At 38.9% G+C, this 16,753-nt stretch overlaps 2 protein-coding genes across 2 annotated transcripts in view; both read left to right on the top strand.

Moving 5' to 3' along the window:
- Nucleotides 1-615: 615 nt before the first annotated feature.
- LOC140949629 (lachesin-like) lies at nucleotides 616-5,395 on the top strand. Its single transcript, XM_073398784.1, has 3 exons — nucleotides 616-637; nucleotides 3,193-3,564; nucleotides 5,088-5,395. The coding sequence occupies exons 1-3, from the start codon at nucleotides 616-618 to the stop codon at nucleotides 5,393-5,395; spliced, it is 702 nt and encodes a 233-aa protein (XP_073254885.1).
- A 5,066-nt stretch (nucleotides 5,396-10,461) lies between these two features.
- The window catches only part of LOC140950288 (fibroblast growth factor receptor 1-like), a 53,953-nt gene continuing 47,661 nt past the window's right edge, over nucleotides 10,462-16,753 (top strand). Inside the window, exons 1-3 of the mRNA XM_073399508.1 lie at nucleotides 10,462-10,689; nucleotides 12,443-12,546; nucleotides 13,412-13,470. Coding sequence (XP_073255609.1) covers nucleotides 10,506-10,689; nucleotides 12,443-12,546; nucleotides 13,412-13,470 — 347 coding nt within the window. The 5' untranslated portion in view covers nucleotides 10,462-10,505. The remainder of the gene's footprint in view (nucleotides 10,690-12,442; nucleotides 12,547-13,411; nucleotides 13,471-16,753) is intronic.

A 16,753-nucleotide genomic window follows, 5' to 3' on the forward strand; every position in this document is an offset into this window, starting at 1 on the left:
TGCATGTACTTACGCATTTTTCAAGTGCATGATTTCAAACGTTTGCCTGGACAATACCATTCTTAAGTGCAAATTAATTATTAACCAGTTATTAAAACTTTAATTAGTAATTAAAGTTTTAATAATTGGTTAATAATTAATAATTATTATTGATATATATTTTGGTGGCTATACCTAAAGAGTTGGTTGCCAAGTGGCCACCAAAGGAAAAATTTAACTTGGAGGGTTGCCAGTGTTCAATTTAGAAATTAGTCAAAGTGGGTCATATGTCCCACATGGCATTTTAAATTGGCTCATTTTAAAAATAGTTATAATATTGAAACTTTTAACAAGAGACATCATCAAAAGTATCACCAGTAAATTATAGTTAAATACAGGGTTCTCATTAAGTTTTGAAGTAGATGGGTAGGATGTAAAAGTAGGCGGTGATTTGTGGCTTTCACTTTCACACCTTTCTCTAGTTCCCCGAAAAGTAGGGGGCTCAAAACTCGAAGTAGCCAGTTTTTTAGCCAGCTGCTAGCGCTTTATGAGAACCCTGTAAATATGCTTTTCACAGTTTTGACTCCTTTATTGCGGTAAACAGGGTCTAAACAGTCAAATACTGATAACATCAACATGGAGGCTGGTACTGCAGGTGGTACAGCTGTATGAATTGGCTTTTGGGTTAATTTTTGCGGCCTATTATAGACCCCATCTTAGTCACTTTTGGGCAAATATGTAATTTTCGCCATCCCAACTAAGTCTCTCTCTATTTTTATGAATTAACCCATTTTTTAGATTCAATGAAGAACACTTCATTAGCCTCTTGTAATGAAGTACCCCGCCCGAGACTGCCATTATCGAAAACAAAAGAACAAAGTTGACAAACAAAGCATGAATTGATCGTAGGGAACTCATGCCCCTGTTTTTTTCAGAATTGCGAGGAATGCCTGTCAGAAAACTACTCGTAAGCACGAAGCCTGAAATGATAGTCATTTCGGGCATTCATTTCAGGCTAGTAAGTTTTTTTTAAAGTTTACTTTTCGGTCAGTGTAAAACGCAGACTGCGGACCAGGGGTAAAATGCAGACTGAGTGTAAAATGCAGACTGCAGACTAAGAGTAAAACGCAGACTGGGGTAAAATGGAGACCGAGCATAAACTGTAGTCGTTGAAGGGCTTAAGGACAAAAAAAGCACCCCAATACATGTAAATGAACACTTACTTGACGACATCTGCTTGCACAAATCCATTCCTTTCTTCTCTGGAACGTCGTCGATGACCCGAAAACATAATCGCAATCTTGAACCTTTTTTTCGTTCGCGAGACTTCACGCTTCAACTTTAGATGCGAAGTTTTCGATATACGTGACCAGGAACCGTGAACTGGTACAACACCACGATGTTTACGCTTAAATGAAAGCTGCTGACCCAAAATACTGTACAGGAAGAATTATGGCGATAAAAAAGGAGTAAATCATTCCAACAACAAAGAAAAATATTCTGCAGGAAATTTGGATGACCTTCTATGAAAGTATTGCAAATCAAGGTACGCAGACTTAAGCTGTTTGGATTTTCATTGAAACTTCTGGCGAATGTGCAATGCACTTCGACTAGGAAGCGAAGTGTGTAACTGATACCGGCTGGCTATTTCACCAATTTGGAGAAGAAGGAGCACAAATGTTTAAAAATGTCTAAAGTTTTTATCCTGCATTTTACACCCAGCCTGCGTTTTACTCTCAGTCTGCAGTCTGCATTTTACCCCTGGTCCGCAGTCTGCAGTCCGCGGTCCGCAGTCCGCAGTCTGCGTTTTACACTGACCGGTTTACTTTTATTGTCAGCCTGCTACATTGGAAGTTCTTATACGAGGTAATTTTTCTTTGCATCAGTTTGACTCCACGACAATTTTATTTTGAATCAGATTAAAATATTCTGTGTCAATGACGCAAAATGCGCCTATATTGAACACTGAATCCCCCACTCCACATACACACACAACTTTGCGGTTGAATCCAGGTCCAGCAGTCCCCTCACTTGGCCCCGGTGATAATAATACAAATGAATAGCAGGGCAGCTACAGTTTTTTTGCTGTCGCAACCTGTTTAAAGCATTATTAGGCAAGATGAATATTTGACTGGCAGTTATAGAACTAAAGAAGGAGACAAGGCAGGCAAGAATCACCCACCAGTGCATTGCCTTATCCACTTTGTGTTAACTCATGTCTGATGATCAATTACATTTAGTCATCTGAGAGTTCAATTGCTTGCATAGTCTGATATTATACGGGAGAGTGTTGGGAGAATTCAAGACAGTTATACATGTATATACAGGTGTGCAGCTGTATATGCAAACTCTGAAACTGTTTAACATTATAGTTTTTAATAATATCAGGTTATGCAAGCATGGGAGAAAAGTTTGTTATGGCTTTCATAAAAAAACTCTTTGTTGCAGGAGCTGATTGAAAGGGAAACTCTTGCTAGCTCAGAAGTGTTTTCAAAAGATTGTGATGTCACAACTGTGTTTACCTGTCTAATATACATGTACTACTTTCATGTGAATTCATGCACCTCTTGGTGTGCATACTTTCTTAGTTATTTTATTATTAATCAAAACATCACACATGTGCGGCACAACTTTAAGAAGAACAAGAATAATTAATAAAAGGCTTTGGCTTGGCATATTACAACTGCATACGGGAGAGTGTTGGGAGAATTCAAGACAAGTGCAAACTCTGAAACTGTTTAACATTATAGTTTTTAATAATATCAGGTTATGCAAGCATGGGAGAAAAGTTTGTTATGGCTTTCATAAAAAAACTCTTTGTTGCAGGAGCTGATTGAAAGGGAAACTCTTGCTAGCTCAGAAGTGTTTTCAAAAGATTGTGATGTCACAACTGTGTTTACCTGTCTAATATACATGTACTACTTTCATGTGAATTCATGCACCTCTTGGTGTGCATACTTTCTTAGTTATTTTATTATTAATCAAAACATCACACATGTGCGGCACAACTTTAAGAAGAACAAGAATAATTAATAAAAGACTTTGGCTTGGCATATTACAACTGCATCGTGAATGAAGGTTACCAAATTGGTGTTTTTTTTAGGCAATTTGACTTATCAACATTTTTTCTGCTTGCCATGGCTACAGCTCAGAAAGCATCTATTTTTAATTCTTATTTTTTCATATTAATATGGTGTTCAAATTTTAACTCAGATGCACAGAGTATCACTTGGTATGAGCCTCCTCCAGTTACAACAATTTCAGACAGTCAGGAAGTACATACAAGCAGAACACAGTTTTATGAAGGGTCTATCAATGAGCAGCTGAACTGGAGGTTTAGTGCAACCCAGACAGTTCAATTTGTGACTTTAAGATTAGATGATACTGTGGTGGCCAATATATTGCCATCAACTGAAGAAGTTACTGTAAGCAAGGACTTCACCTCTAGATTCAACATAACCTGGGCCACTGGACACATCACCGTGGTTATGTACAAAGTAACTACTTCTGATAAAGGAGTATTCAGCTGTCAGTTGAGTGTTCCCGGAAATGTATGGAGAAGTAACATTCAAGTGGTTGTTTTAGGTAAGGTTATTGTTATTATTATCATTGTTATCATTATTATTATTATTATTATGTAAAATTTAGCACAGGGATTTTCCCTGGGGAGAAATATCCAGTCAAGTCTCATCCCGAGACCTCAGACTTCCAGCACTTTTCTGAGGATATGTGCCGATCCGATTATTGTTATTATTATTATTATTATTGTTATTCATGAGCTTATGCAATAGGACAGGAAAGAAAAGGAGATGGCAAACCTTTCTTCCAAACTTCACCGTCCTTTAAACAGATATTTTTTTGTAAAAGACTGGAAAACATTAATTTAGTGAAGATCATGACAAAACATGCAAGAACAGCCCTGTCACATTTGTCAAACACAAGCATTTTGCCGTCCTCCTCTTTATTATTTGTTGAATATCATACTGTTGAAAGTTAAAGGCCTCCATTTGTACTTACATGTAAGGGTCCTAGGCCATAATATATAACAGAGGTTTAAGGTAGGAACCTGCCAGCATTTATTATTTTTTTTCATGGCCACAAAAATGAAGTGGACCCTATTCACATTGCATTGTATTCTAGAAGCACTGCGTATTAAGGACAAAGGACTCACTGAACTTTTAAAAAGAATTGGCAGAGACTGAGAAATCAGTGATACTTTCCCCACCCTCAGAGTTTGAGCACTCACCCATGCACTTGCCAATGCAATTAAGTGTAAAAGCCCATTGGGTGAGTGGAAATTGTAGATTACCTGCCCAGTTTTTTGAGTGAAGTCTTCGCTGCTTCAGGTAAATGCAATCAGCAAAATTTTGCACGTTTGTGACAAAATGTAATCTTAATCTAAAGATACCTGTGCTTTTAATAAACCATTTTACAGTTCTGGACTTTGTACCCGAGCCTTTGCTTTGCTTTGTTGTGGAAATTGTCCTTGAAATATACTCGTTAGCATAAGAATAACTTGATTTACATAATAAAGCAGGAAGGCTTGTATCAAAACAAGGTCAACTCCAGCCTCGCTTCCATCCATAACTGTAAAATGGCCTATTATGCATTGCAGTAGCTCTTAGAAACCTGGCAAATCCACACAGTGTTTCCTTTGTAAATTCAAAATTGCTTCTCTTGAAGTACAGTGTAATATTTCCATGAAGCACCAATTCACAACCACTATACTGCTCTCATTAAGCAAAAAAACTGCCACGCTGTTACTTCTGATATTGGTTATCAAAACATAATTAGTAATGGTAACAGGACTGAGTGGAGTCCAATTCGGTCTGTAACCTAACGTGTGATGAACAAAGACCATGGTCGTCCGATTTGTTTAATCACGAGTATGATTACAGACCGAATTAGATGACACTAAGTTCTATTACCAGTGAATCGTAACTTTAACATAATTTGTGATATATTAGGCTCTTTTTTTAAAATCAAAACACAAGAAATTCCCAGATTTTTTTTTTGCTGGCAGTGAAAAAAAATCATGCCCTTTTTGCAGAAAACTGTTTCTTTGTACATGTACATCTCACCTTGAATAATTCTTGGTTTTCCTATAGTTCCACCTAGATTCTTCAATAATGTGAGTGGGGAACAGTTTGTCAAAGAGAGATCAAACTTGAACCTGTACTGTGGAGCATCTGGTGAACCAGCACCTAACATCACTTGGATCAGAGTGTTTAAGAATGGTAGTGAGAGTGAAGTGCTTCACACAGGGACTACATGGAATATTGTAAGCATCAACCAAACTGATGCTGGAAATTACAGCTGTATAGCTAATAATGGAGTGGGTAGTCCTGTAAACCATACTATCACAGTGAATGTTTTATGTAAGTATGCACTTACCTGTACGTTGTACCTAACATAGAAAAACATTTTTTTTATTAAAACAATTTAATTCAGGGTTGGGCGTATAAACCATTAGTATGTCCCTGAATGCACGGCCTGTCTACCCTCTCCCCTTTAGACAAATACACTGGTCCATGGGTGGCACAGCCCAAAACGAACTTCACAATTCAAACAAAAATGTCACGGTTCACGGATTGACAAAAGAGGATTGGAATGAGTCAACTACAGTATATCTAATACTGTATAGTCCCAAAATGAAATAAATACAATTTATTCGTACCTTATCATTGTCTATTTATTTGTCCTGATTAATTTTCTGCTGAAGTTTCCAGCTGCACTCTTATAAGCTGGTGCTATAGTTGTAGTTCATACTAAAGTTGGATTAAGGGACGAAATGTAGACAAATCCTGAAAATCAACATGTTATAAAACAAAGCACATGTACCATTAGCTGAAGGCAGGGTTCTCCCCAAATTTTAGCTCAGCAGGTAAGGGACCATTCATGGACGGTAAGGCCAAAAGATATACACTTTTCTCGGGGGGGGGGGGGGAGGGGGGGTGGGGGAGTGGAGGGAAGGACATGGACCCCGCCCTCCTTGGGAAATTTTTTTATTCCCATATTTTAAGACCTATTTTACGCAAATCTGCTGTCGTGTTATCTTTAGACAACAAATTAAAACGTTCGATTCCAATAATTTTACTATGTCTTTAATGTCCTCTTTCCAAAATGCATGTCCTTAAAAAGGAAAGCTGTATATACAGTACAGTCCAAAAGTAATGCACGTGCTAAAAGTGGCATAAGAAGTTGCTGCGCCGCAAGAACATGCAAGCCACCGCAAGAAGCGAAAGTGCCGTATTTTTGCGGACCCTTTGTGTTTTACCCGCAAGAACTTTGAAACGAAAGAAGTCAAAAATCTTCACCGCAAGAAGCTAGAAAACTACCGCAAGCCTCAAGAAGGCGCATGAAATTCTTTACAAGTGTTAACCTGAAAGAAGTTTGTGGTATTTGTCAACTTTTTGTTGCAACATCATTTTGTAGCTTTGATACTAATTCACTCTGTGGCAGCAAAAGGTAATCATGAAAGGACACACGTAAAAAGTTCCCTGAGAAAGCGAACAGCTTTCTCTGCTTTTTCTGCAAAGTGAACACTTCAATCGTTCAGCTTTTCCAAAGTTAGATAAAGCGTGTGAGGCGATTGTTTAACAAAACGATCTGTAGTTTCGAACATTTCGATCATTTGGATCATTTCATAGTACAATACCATACTCTCGGCAAAACAAACCAAAGGCGTTGAATTTCTGCCACAATGGATATCACGATTCCAAAGAAAACATGACGATTATTTATCACTTTATTGCAGTAATTTGAAAGAGCCTTTCGTGAAACATTCCTTACTTTACTTTAGTTTGTTTTTTTTTTCGAGGAGCGCTTTAATTTCACACAGTTGTGGTCTTAAATTACACGGCTCTTTTGCGAAACACACTATGATCGTTATTTTTTTGAAGTGCTGCTTTTTTATCGAAATTGTGCACATTTCCTCGCTTAAAAGGTTACCTTTGCACAAGATAATTTTATATATACTGTTTCAAAATTCATCGATCCTTATTTTGCAAAACGAGCTGCAGTGTGCATTTTAAAAAAACATGAACGTATTTTTAGTTTATCTTTTTTGTTTACACGTGTTATCTATACATCCCTGTCATTGTAAACCAGCAAGAACGAAACAGTTTTAGGGTTTTGAATGTTTAAAACTATGTGCCTAAAGTATAGATTAGTGATCCGCTGACAAACATGGAAAGTGCCACAGCTATGTTATTGTCAGAATAAATTTTCACGTGTTTGCGGCGATCTCGCAAAATGACCCGATGGTCGTTTGTGAAACTCCTTCAAACAGCTACTGAAAGAAGCGAAACAAACGAACTGTCAGAAACGACAGAAATCACCAGAAAAGGATAGAAACGATGCAAACGAAAAAATCGCCAAACGATAATGTAAACGATTCAAACGCTTAGCGTAACGCCTCGCTTGACCTTGATCTGACCTGTTGAATAATTTTGTCTGCAAAATTTTCAGTGAAATATATCTATGAAAGTAAAAACGACTGAAGAAGTTCTTGCGTCTTGCTGGATTCAAGGCAAGCGCCCTACAAAAAGCCGCACGAAGCTGTCAGCTTGCGGACGCAAAAAGAAGTTCTTGCACATGCATTATTTTTGGGCTATACGTTTTGTACTTAGGTAGCTATACTTTTCCATATATTTATTCTTTTTCTTGTGAGGATCGGATCGGATCAGATCACAACTTGCATGTTTTTTTAAAAAAATATATTTAATTTTTAAAAAAGCCTTTAAGCGGTTGCAGGCGGTAAGAAGTGTTGCTTCAGGCGGTAAATTTTACCGGTTACCGCCTGATAAGGAGAACACTGCTGAAGGTTACCTTGTTGGTCCTGGCAGGTTTTACATTTTGTAGCATTTTGTCGAGTTTTGCACGCGGAAGTTCATGTAGAGTTTTAGTGTAGTATTCGAATGCAAAACTTGGCAAATTGCCTTTATTAAGCTAACTAGAAGCGACAAAGAGACCTTTCAGCTTAAAGGTACCATGTAGGTTACTAAAGACACCGATTTCAGGCTCTGGAAAAGTATTATGGGTACTCCCTCGCACCCCCTGCAGGATCTTCTCCCTCCCACTTAATGTACGCAGTAGGTCGCATCCTTACGAGGTCCCATGTGTTAATACTGAGAGGTTGAAGAAATGCTTTGTAATACATGTCCTTATAGAATTAGTTTTGTTGAAGATCAAAGCATTTTCCCCTTGGTTCGTACAAACGCACTCAAACGTTGTCCGCGGCTTATATACCTGCCAAGTGTCACGCTTGCTGGCATCGAAAACTTCGATCTAACACCTACTCACGCCTGGTAAAAATGTTGGAGCTATTACAACATGAACTGTCTCGTTTTGAAAAATGTATTAACTATTCAAAGAAACTGGAACCAATTTGAGAAAAGAAAAGTCCATGTCACTCATCATGTGAATGATCGACTTTCTCCGAATTCTCTTATTTTAGTAGGGAAACTCACTGGAGACGACGTGTTAGACGGAACTCTTTGGAGTATCTTCGGAACGTCTTTGGAAGTCTTCAGAACGTCTTCGGAGATCTTCAGATATTATCGGAACCCTACGAAAACTCCTGACACTCTCAGGATAAAAATGTCACGCCTATGAATTAAAAAAAGTTGGCGGGTATGGGCTTGCTAAAGCCGTGAACGATTGCTGAGCATTCTCTGTTTTCAATTATACCCCAGACCTTTATTGCCCAGAGACGCGCGCTGCAGTGGTGGGAAAATTTCGTCCATCGCAGGAACATCTCGATCAAACCACTCGACTGATTGCTGACGAACGTTTCGTCCAGGTTCTCGCCGCACAAGTATCTCAACATCCCAACACCTGACTGAACTGTTAATTTGAAACGCAAAAGACTTTTCGCATTTTTGCTCGCTCGATCCATTGTTGCAAATTGCGCGAGGTATCAAAACAAACTACGTCATCATTCGACATGTCTTGCCACGAACTAAGTCGTGAACCATTTATACGAGAGTTCGTGTCTCTTGTAAGCCGTACTCGTATAAATCAGGTTCCTTTCGCGTCTTATGTTGCCCGCAGCCAGAGAAAGCCGCGGATTATTTTCTTTCCTATAAACGGCCCAATTAAGTGGTGCCAGCGAAATGAAAACTGGGTATAAACTCCAACTTAAATGAAGGACGTAAAAACACCAAAATAATTGTTTTTACTAGTATCAATAAAGGTGAATGATGTTCTATGATAGGTAAGGTATTAAAATTATTAAAACCCACTTGTGAATAGCTGCGAATACCCCCCCCCCCCCCCTTTTTTTTTTGCAATTTTTACAATCGAATTAGGTTTACTTCAAGCGTGACCTTTGAATTTTTGTTGTAAACATCACGGCAATTGAGTTTTAAAAGCCGTCTCTTGCCTTCTTCACAGAAAGATTTCCGCAGGTTTGTGTTTTGAATCTGAATGATCAAGGTTAGATCTTTCCTGGAAAAGGTATTTTATGCCTAGTTTATTTGCTACTTTTGAGATTTTTACATTTTATTTTAGCCTATTTTCGCAATTCATTTACCGGCGGCTTGGTAGGGTGTCTTCGAGTGCTCCTAGTTGATTTATTCTTTATCGAACAATTATGATATGTGGATGTTCAGTAGTTCAAAGGTACGTGCATGCCGTGGTGTTATTTCTTTTCAGCCGGTACTCTATGAAAAGTCGCTATTTTCGACCTATGAATCGGTCAAAATTCTGCCCTAGGATGGGAAAAGTCGTTTTGGCTTGTAGCAAAAAAGAAAAGTAAGAAATCGAACAAACTCGCCCGGCTTTATTACACGTATACCAAATACTTTTTGTCCGCAGAATATAAAGACAAACTTTTTCCGACCCGAAAGTCATCAGACCGGTCTTAGGAACACTGTCACTTAATAACACATGTAAGAAATGTGGCATTACCACCAGTCAATGGGACAGCAAAATAATTATCGTATAAGACTAGTGTTCTACTGCGGTCAAACGAGAGAAATCTGTAAAAGCTAAGCAAAGCACTTCGAAGCTCAAGTTATCACTTACTTTGTTCAAAGTTTAATATTATTGCTAATTTGCTAAACTTTTTGAAGGTTTACTTAAAACGTTCCAAGTGTTTGAAAACTGAAATTTACGTTACTTATTGTGAATGAGTTATTTGTCGACAGAGATTTACAAATGTACTTGAGCTTGAAGAATTTTCGATGAAAATAATAAGCTCATTAAATTATTGGAGAAAGTGCAGGTAGTTAAATTAACTTATTCTTTTGGAGATTCTTACTCATGTCTCTGGTGAATGAAATCGCACTTAAAATAAAGCAAAACAAGCGCCTCGGACGTTTCACCGTGGTGGAGACTAGTCTTACTAAAAAAACTGCGCGTGCACCGTATCATATCACGCGTGTCGGTATAAAGTCTCTCGAGGAAGGTGGGATACACGTAGAAAATATTCAAGGTGAAGATGAACAGGTATTGATGTTTATGTGGTTATTATTTTAGTTCCTTCCAAGATTGTTAATTTTGTACAAGAGTACAGAGTTGCTATGCAACAAAGTTTTGCTCTTCACTGTCAAGCTGAAGGGTTTCCTGAACCAACATTTACATGGAGTCCATGCTATAACGACTGCAATACTGGCACCTTGACTATTCCTGAGGTCTTAAATGACACTGTTTATACTTGCACAGCGACAAATAGTGAAGGCAGTGATTCAGCAGATGCCAATGTTGGTAAGTTGCCTCTCAACAGATGAATACTGGTTAGCTCCATGTATTAAGCATGGGTTAAAGCTGCCCTAATGCTACCGTAATGACACGCTGAAAGTTAGCGTAAACGTGCATAAAGTTTTGCCCTAGAACTTACGGAACTAAAGAAATCAGATAAAGACAAGTAAATTTCATATTTCGTACTTTGTATATTCAAATTGAACAGGTAGAGAGTTATTTTGGCTTTATTTTCCTTTGTTTAATTCCTATTAAGTAGCGAGAGATCATTGTCGTACACTATAGTAGCGGGGGAGTTGCGATGCAGGAAAGGAATAAAGATAGGAGTTTATCCTTCACATGAACCGGCCGGTGTACCAAGGCCTCACAGGACTTGCTGGTTGGGAAAACAATGAAAGGGCAAAATTGAGATTGGAAAATAACCCCCAAACAAAAGAGCTCCGACGTATAGGTGTCCAAAGAAAATAAGAAGGCTTAAAGAGGTGCTAGGCTACTGGCAGTACATTGTGATCATAATTCTAGAATGAGTTACCATAATAGTACACACCGTATGTGCTGCCTCAAGTACTATAAGAATGGGGAATGTATCCTCTTGTGTTTAGTTCTAACAATCGTCTTCAATTTAACTACATCGTTCTTTTAGACTGTGTCAGTCAGACACCTTTTCGTGTCGACTATTTTCGTTCTTAAATGTTTTTAGAAACAGGAATGAGCACTATACTTTTTAAAGCGGCAGTATCACAGAAATTTTCTCACGTTTATGTGGAAATAATCCTACTCGTATGCTAGAATTGTAAGATAAACACCCTCATATTTTTTTAACTAAAAGAGGCGACCTTGAGAATATATCCATGCATTTTCCCTCATTTTCCTTCGTCCACTTAAGTCCAGGATTGAACACTGGGCAAAAAAGATTTAGAGGAAACTGCTTTCAGAAATGTCTAGAAGGAAAAGCAAATATAGCAAGAGTAACAAACTCAAGGATCGCAAGCTGTAGCAAAAATTTTCTAGCGAATTTTTCTCGCAGTTTTAGCAAAAACATGTTAGAAATTGCTTGCAGAAATCTAAAGAAGTCTGCAAAAATCGCGAAAGTAACAGGACATTTCATTGCAACAAAGAAAACACCCTTATAAATATCGCAAGAATAATAAAGTTAGCAAAAGTTCAGAGTTAAAGAAAAAGGTAAAAAAGGCCCTATAGAAGTCAGCGATTTTTGCGAAATTTACGGACTTCTCGAGGGCCTTCTTCTTTTAGTTATTCTTGCTATTCTTGCGATATTTGTTACCCAGTCGTTTTAGATTACAAGGAAATTTCTAGTTACTTTTGCGATTTTTGCGAAATTTGTGGAGTTCTCGAGGCCCTTCTTTACCTCTCTCTTTATAAGTGTAGAATTTTGTTAAATTTGTTGTTCTTGCTTTTTTTGCGATATTTGCAAGTGTCTCACAAAATCATTTTTTGTTCAATTTTGTCAAAAAATTGGCTAACAAATTTTTGCAACAGTGTTCAATCCTGGACATATCTGCCTTCATGTACACTTCCGTTGTACGTGTGTTAAACTCTAATTTAAAATTAAAATCATAGTCAGTCCCATTTAATGAAGTTAAATTCATGGTTCAGATAATATCGTTGTTCAATATATTGGCGGACAGTAAGCTTATTGTAGACACACCGTCACTTAATAAAAAGTTTTTTTCCCACATTTTTAGATAAAAATGTAATTAATTTTCTGTAAACAAAATATAAATGTTTTGTTGAACAGTCATTGCAGGCAAAGAGATAAACATTACAATGGTCATCGAAGTTGGAGACTGCTCTTACGAACGATACAGTAAATCTTCATTGTCAACGGAACTTTCTGTTACGGTAAAGTTACAACTTTTACTGTGGTGTCAATATGGGTTTGCTAGTAGGATTTAGTCAGGGTAAGAGGCTTTTTAAGGCCTACTACTCTGATCGAATTTTTCTCCCTCACATACTCCCGCCATTCAGGACACTATTTCCGACAGATGCAATACGGGACTTGTTCACTGTGCTATGTTAAAAGGAACTAGAGGATATTATATGGCCGCGCGGAAATGCGAAATTTATCTTCAAGGTGTGAAAAATATTAAATACGAGTGAGCGCAGTAAAATTGGAAACCCATTGTTTAATTGCTCTCAGATTACCACTGGCCATGTGCGCGTAAAAGGCACCGAATTTCCTTCCAAAATGGTTTCTCATCTCCATTCTAAATGGGACAACCCGGGCGAATATTTCAGTAGATATCAATTCAAACAAACGGCGAAAGAAAAGCATCGAACAAATCTGACAGTTTAGAAACGGTACAGGACTTTTGAAGAGGGCTCAGACCGAGGAAACTGCTTTTGTATTTGAAATAACGGACAAGCAAGCCCAGAAAGGGGAGCGCGAATTCTGCGAAGGAAGGGACTATTCACATCATGTTTACTTGACCCTGCTAAGGTGGGTGCCGCTACATTGTTTCATCTTAACATGTACAATGGCAGTAACTGCAAATCAACGCTGGGATTTAAGGTGCCCCGGACCCCCTACTGGCACCATCTTTTCGTTCCATGTAAAAACCGGCCCTTAGTTTAGCCTGTGTAGCGAGCATTTCTGCGCGGCATGCAACATACCGCTGAAATGCTTGCTACACAGGCTAAACTAAGGGCCTGTTTACATGAACTATAATTTCAATACATTAATTTTCTTAATTCTGTTAATTTCTAGATGAGGGGCGTGTTTGCTAATGAAAGTAACTACCTCAGCACCACTGTAAATAATGTCAGGTAATCAGTTTACTGTATTTCTTTTTTTTCCATCGAACAGCATACTATTCGCGACAGTCCCTTTCACGCTCGCTGAATAAGATATTGAGGTAAGCGACCGCGCCAAAAAGTTAAACGTTTAATAGCAGAGCCCCATAGCTAAGTAAATCTGCCCATCCCAGAAAATTTGGTAATGACGTGACCGTACACCGCCGTCCGTCCGCACCACAGGGCAACCAATATTCGGTCTTACACTTTCTAGCTAGTTTGGCAGCACAGGATATTGCACACATATTGCCCATCAGTGTTGTGATTAATTAACAGCTGTCAAAACAGGGTATCCGCTGACCAGTATCACCTGACAGTATCGCGGGCTCAGGTGTCGACCCATCGAGGTCGAGTATTTTTTGAAGTTATCCGCTGACAAGTAAATAGTTTTAAAATGATCGCAGGCTTTTTTTAAATTCATATGGAATATGTTGTGTTTATGTGCCACGCAATTAAAATTTTGACTTCAAACGGACCTCGGACGCGAAAATTCAGCCAGCTATTACAGGCAGGGAAGACAGTTGCTTTTGACGTTTCTCACCATGGTCACGCGCTGGTCACACTCTATGTCCAATTTTTATGTTCTGATTGCTCAAAATTTGACAGGTGAGCTCATGAGGAAATTTTATGCAGCATCTTGAAACTTGTTTACTTTGACAACTGAAGCTGAGAGAGTTTTGTGTCAACTTCTAATGTTTTTAACTGTCTTTTTCTACTGGATGTACAAAATGAAATTCAGCTGCTATCAAAAGTCCTCTGTTATTCATGGCTAGTTTGTTTATTGGGTTTTTGGTTGAGAAATACGTCGTTTGTCAAAGTCGGAAATCCGATTTCGGATGGCATCATTTTCGTTTTCCACCTTGCTTGATGCGTATAAAGAGGGTTGGAAAGTCTGAAGCGATTCTGGCCTTACTTGAGAGGCGTTCAGGAGCTGCATCTGGAATGGTGAGTCTGAGAAATTATTGTATTTGATGTTTGTTTTTTATATCTAATTTAATGAAGTCGAGCGTAGTTTATGCGGTATTTAGTTTATGCACGTTTGTAAGATTTGAGACAATGATCTGACCGAGCATACATATCAGGTTTGATATAAGCTTACAGAACTTTGAAAAGCCTTTAGACATTTTCTCACCGCAAATAGAAAGAAAATGTTCCAAAGAATATTTAGTTATAATTCTGGCTGTAAAAGAAAGCTTTAAGCGATTTTCTTGCTTCGAGTTCAGTCATCTTTGAAACAAGCAAACACCGGGAAGCCGGCTTAAAACATAAACTTAAGCTTTACGCTTGAAGAATCAGGATTTTTAGAGACACTTTAATACTTGTCTTCGTGAATGAAAATTGTTGTCTCTGTATATGTTTCGCCGAATTATATTTCTTTTATTGATTGCCAGTAGTCTCTCTTGTAATTTTCATCACTCTGCCGTTTGTTTTCAGTCGTTCATGAACATCGCTTACAGGAGTACTAAAAATGCCGCCAGTATCAAACGCTTTTGAAGATTACCCATCGTTATAAAACCATTAAATAAAAAAACAAACATGACAAATTCTTTATTATAATGAAGCGTATCTCTTTTAATGTTCATTCAAACACTCCACAGCTCGCAACCGGCTGGCCGTATAGGTGATTTTGGAAATTTTTTTTAGCGGTTTCGCTAAAAGCCCACGCGTGTTTCGATCGTCCTGGATATTGAATAAGTGCAATTTTTATTTCAAAATTGTGAAATACTGCATTCTGTCCGAGGTCTTTATGATAAAAACAGCGCCTCATAGTAGTGTTTCACCGCAGATGTGATGTATAAAAAGTATAAAAGGTTGGTTTACACGCCCTCAGATTTGTTAGCAAGATTTTGTAAAGCAAACTTGTCGAACGCAAAAAATGGGCCTGATTTGTTTTCCAAGAATTTGTTTTCGAGGCCTAATCTACTGTGATCAAGAGCCATTATGGCTTTTAAATGTGATCGAAGGGTGCACGTTTAGGCTATCAACTCGATGTAAGATTTGGTTCACTCTTAGACAGTTTGCAAATTACTTTTCTCTAAAATCACTAAGCCTTTCCCTCAAAAGTCGCATGAATGTGCTGTAAAGTTAACTGATTTAGGGAATACAAGTTTATTGTTTGATTTAAATTACAAATTTATTAATGGGAGCTTCGCTTTTAGCCCTGGCTAAATCAACATATTATCTCCTAGAGACCCTAAACAAGGGTGAAGGGCCCGCAGGGAAAGTGACTGTAAAGTTGGTCAGACTATTTAAATCAGAATAAGGCGCAACAAGGACGTGGGTCGAAGAGACGTTGCGAGACAGCAACTCGGAAGGACCTCCGGGGCGAAGGACCTGCGCAACCTTTAAGTAATGAGACGCGGCGGGAGCGTGACACCAACCAATATGCTCCATATCTGTCAGTTGGCTACCCGAAAGGGCTAGACTGATAGCAACCCCGGCCATAAAGCCGTGCAGAGTTTCCCCGTCGTAAATCTGAGCCCCTCGCAAATACTCACGCAGACGGGACTGTCGGGTAGAGTCGGCAATCTGCTTATTAATGATCTTCCCGGCAGAGGTGAGGGGTCGGAACAAATAACCGGTAGACAGGTCCACAGCAAGCACAGAGGAAATGGCGACATAAACTTCTATGGCATTCACTGGACATGGAGACAAATCCGTATGGCGTCGTATCGCAAAAAGACTGGAGGAGCGGTACCTGGAGGACTTTCCCCAGACGTGATTGAACGGGAGACGTCGTTGTAAGGAAATCGCATAATCTCTTGAGTCTTGACTGGACTAAGATCATTTGCTCCGTTACCGCTGAAAAACAGCGCCTTAAACAAGGCGGCGTCTCTCGCATAAACGATAAGTTGGGTATCGGTGATATCAAGAGTAGACAGATGAAAGAGCTTAGAAGGGAAGGGCGGGGTAGCTTGCTTAGGAGTGACTGAAGCCTGTAACTGCGCGGACGAAAAAGCTTTAAGATAGTTTTGAACCTCAGCAGAAGCCGTAGGTTTCCCCAAAGCAAGAGCGGTGTTCCAGTCGCCAATCCAACCCCCCCCCCCCCCCCCGCCACTTCCTACATCTTTGAAACAAATTGCTCGCAGCTTTCCAATATAGGATTCCACGGTAGCGAAAGATAGGCGAGTAGGGCAACCACAGTCATGAACGTTGTGCTTCCCTAGGTTAGGACAAGAGGTTACATGGACTTGCGTCTTTCCCCGGGAGTCATTCCATGCTAGGAAGCGACAAACATCTTAAAGCGTGCTAGAAA

This window comes from Porites lutea, chromosome 10 (genome assembly GCF_958299795.1).
Source record: "Porites lutea chromosome 10, jaPorLute2.1, whole genome shotgun sequence".
NCBI lineage: Eukaryota > Metazoa > Cnidaria > Anthozoa > Scleractinia > Poritidae > Porites > Porites lutea.

What these genes read in the sequence shown, in the direction of transcription:
- LOC140949629 (XM_073398784.1), top strand. Translation starts at nt 616, where the DNA reads ATGGAGGCTGGTACTGCAGGTG. An exon ending in GGAGGCTGGTACTGCAGGTG is followed by an intron (nt 638 to 3,192) that starts GTACAGCTGTAT and finishes ATTTTAACTCAG; the next exon opens with ATGCACAGAGTATCACTTGG. An exon ending in CATTCAAGTGGTTGTTTTAG is followed by an intron (nt 3,565 to 5,087) that starts GTAAGGTTATTG and finishes GTTTTCCTATAG; the next exon opens with TTCCACCTAGATTCTTCAAT.